This window comes from Elephas maximus, chromosome 20 (genome assembly GCF_024166365.1).
Source record: "Elephas maximus indicus isolate mEleMax1 chromosome 20, mEleMax1 primary haplotype, whole genome shotgun sequence".
In the NCBI taxonomy this organism is placed as follows: domain Eukaryota; kingdom Metazoa; phylum Chordata; class Mammalia; order Proboscidea; family Elephantidae; genus Elephas; species Elephas maximus.
The window spans coordinates 78,585,129-78,588,044 of NC_064838.1; the positions used below are offsets into that span (position 1 = coordinate 78,585,129).

At 41.2% G+C, this 2,916-nt stretch overlaps 1 protein-coding gene across 1 annotated transcript; it reads left to right on the plus strand.

Annotated features, from left to right (window-relative positions):
* Positions 1 to 1,764: 1,764 nt before the first annotated feature.
* LOC126063761 (olfactory receptor 1020-like) lies at positions 1,765 to 2,703 on the plus strand. Its single transcript, XM_049862150.1, has one exon. The coding sequence runs from the start codon at positions 1,765 to 1,767 to the stop codon at positions 2,701 to 2,703; it is 939 nt and encodes a 312-aa protein (XP_049718107.1).
* The last annotated feature ends 213 nt before the right edge of the window (positions 2,704 to 2,916 follow it).

Here is a 2,916-nt window from a genome sequence, read left to right on the forward strand (position 1 = left end):
ACAGAGTAGAACTGCCCCTAGAGTTTCCAAGGAGCAGCTGGTGGATTTGAACTGTCAACCTTAAGTTAGCAGCTGAGTTCTTAACCACTATACCACCTGGGTTCCGGAGTGATTGTTGTTACTTGTAGTTAGGTGCTCTCGAGTCCATTATGACTCAGCTACCCAAATTTTTTTTTTACCCTATGCACAACAGAATGAAACACTGCCTGGTCCTAAGCCATCCTCACAATTGTTATGCTTGAAGCCATTGTTGCAGCCACTGTGTCAATTCATCTCATTGAGGGTCTTCCTCTTTACCCTGACCCTCTACTTTACCAAGCATGATGTCCTTCTCCAGGGACTAATTCTTCCTGATAACAAGTCCAAAGTATGTAAGATGAAGTCTCACAATACTGACTTCTAAGGATCATTCTGACTGTACTTCTTCCAGGATAGATTTGTTTCTTTCTTTTGGCAGTCCATGGTATATTCAAAGAAACCTGGTGGTGTAGTGGTTAGTTATGGCTTGTAACCAAAAGGTTGGCAGTTTGAATCCACCAGATGCTCCTTGGAAACTCTGTGGGCCAGTTCTACTCTGCCCTATAGGGTCGCTATGAGTCAGAATCCACTCGACGGCAACGGACTTGGTTTTTTTGATTTGGTATATTCAATGTTCTTCTCCAACACCACAATTCAAAGGTCTCAATTCTCCTTTGGTTTTCTTTGTTCATCATCCAGCTTTCACATGCATATGAGGTGACTGAAAACATCCTGGCTTGTGTCAGGTGCACCTTAGTCGTCAAGGTATCATCTTTGGTTTTCAACACTTTAAAGAGGTCTTTTGAAGCCTATTTGTCCAATGCAATGCATTTTTTGATTTCTTGACATCAGGTTGCTTGGGTGTTGATTTTGGATCCAAGTAAAATGACATCCTTGACAACCTCAATCTTTTCTCTGTCACACAATTATATGAAGGTGATATGATTTTAGATGACTAGATTATATTACATGGTTCAGAATAGTTGGATTGTTGGGGCATAGAGACAGAGAGAATAAGAAGGAGAAAATGAAGAAGGAGGAGGAAAGAAGAGAGAGAAAGAAGCAGGGAGGTGAGGAGTTTTGGGAGGAGGAGAGAAGAGATAGTAAAGAAAGGAAAGGAAAGGAAAGTGAGAAGAAAGGAGGGACTGGGAAAGGGAAGGAAAGGGAAAAGAGGGAAGGAAAGAAAGAAGAGAAAAGAGTAAAGAAAAGAGGATGCAAAGAGTGTGGAGGTGAAGGTAGAGTAGGGGAGGGGAGGAGAAGAGGAGAGGAAAATTGAGAGGAAGGGTGGAATGTCAACAAATAAGGGCCAGATTATCAAAGTCCTTTTTAAAGGGGGTGACTTAAAAAAAAATAAATAAAAATTGACAATGAGAAATTTTAAACAGTAGAGTGGAAGGGCTATTTTTGAAGTGTTATTATATCATTCAGGCTAAGGTGAGGAGGGACAGGCAGCAGCATCACAGGTGTGGAAACCCACACCCCCACACACACGAGCATGCACATAATCCTATTTAAATGCAGGAGTTTACTGAGTGTACTTAAGGGCTCTTCCTCTTTAATAAGAAAACAAATAGGTTTAATTCTCGTGTCCTCAGAACATCATAGATGGGACCTTAAAAGTATTCATGTTTAAGGCTGAGAATGAACTATTCGATTTTCCTTGTATTTTTGCACAATTTATTTTCTTGGTTTTTTTTTTTTTTTTTCTTATTCCAGCAAAAGCACCCTCCAATCTGAGACAAAAGCATGACCAACCACACAACCGTGACTGAATTTGTTCTCCTTGGATTCAGGGATCATCCAGAGCTACGGTGCTTTCTTTTTGTGCTGTTCCTACTTACCTATGTGACCACTGTGATTGGAAATCTCGGCATGTTCCTGTTAATGAAAACTGACTCCCATTTCCACACTCCCATGTACTTCTTTCTCAGTAACTTGTCCCTTGTTGATTTGTGCTACTCTTCTGTCATTGCTCCCAATATGCTGGTGAACTTCTGGGTAAAGAACCCAGTCATTTCATTTAATGGATGTGCCACCCAATTCTTCTTTTTTGGTTCCTTTGGTGGCATTGAGGGCTTCCTGTTGTCTGTAATGGCCTATGACCGTTATGTGGCCATCTGCAAGCCTCTCCTCTACACAGTCGCCATGTCCCCCCATCTCAGCACCCTCTTGGTGTTATTTACATATCTTGCAGGCTTTATAAATGCTGCCATTCACACTGGATTCACCTTCCAGCTATCTTTCTGTTGCACAAATGTCATCAACCACTTTTTCTGTGACACCCCACCGCTCCTTAAACTCTCTTGTTCTGACACACACATCAATGAGGTTGTCATTTTTGCTTTTGCCAGTTTTAATGAACTGAGCTGCCTCCTGACTATTCTCATTTCTTATCTTTACATCCTGGTGGCCATCTTGAGGATCCAGTCTGCTGAGGGAAGGTGCAAAGCCTTCTCCACCTGTGCTTCCCATTTGAGGGCAGTCACCATCTTCTTTGGGACAATCCTCTTCATGTATCTGTGCCCCAGTCCCAGCTACTCAATGGACCAAGACAAAGTGGTATCTGTGTTTTATACACTTATCTTTCCTGTGTTAAATCCTCTCATCTATAGTCTGAGAAACAAAAAGGTCAAATCTTCCTTAGGGAAAATTTTTAAAACAAATTATTTTTACTCATGTTGTTAGAATCATAAAAGGGTGGGATTTGAGGACTACAATGGAAACTAACTCTAACCGAACTCAGCTTCATTCACGCTGGTTCCTACCTTTATCCTGTCATAAGCTTTTTTCTGATAACAGAGTTGGACTAAATGTCCCAGATATGTTAGGGAATATGGTCACTCTGTATAAATACCACTCATTCCGCAGAACCTAAACTCCAGAAAATAACCAAATATC

Excerpts from the sequence above, each read along its gene's own strand:
- LOC126063761 (XM_049862150.1), top strand. The coding sequence starts at position 1,765 with ATGACCAACCACACAACCGTGACTGAATTTGTTCTCCTTGGATTCAGG.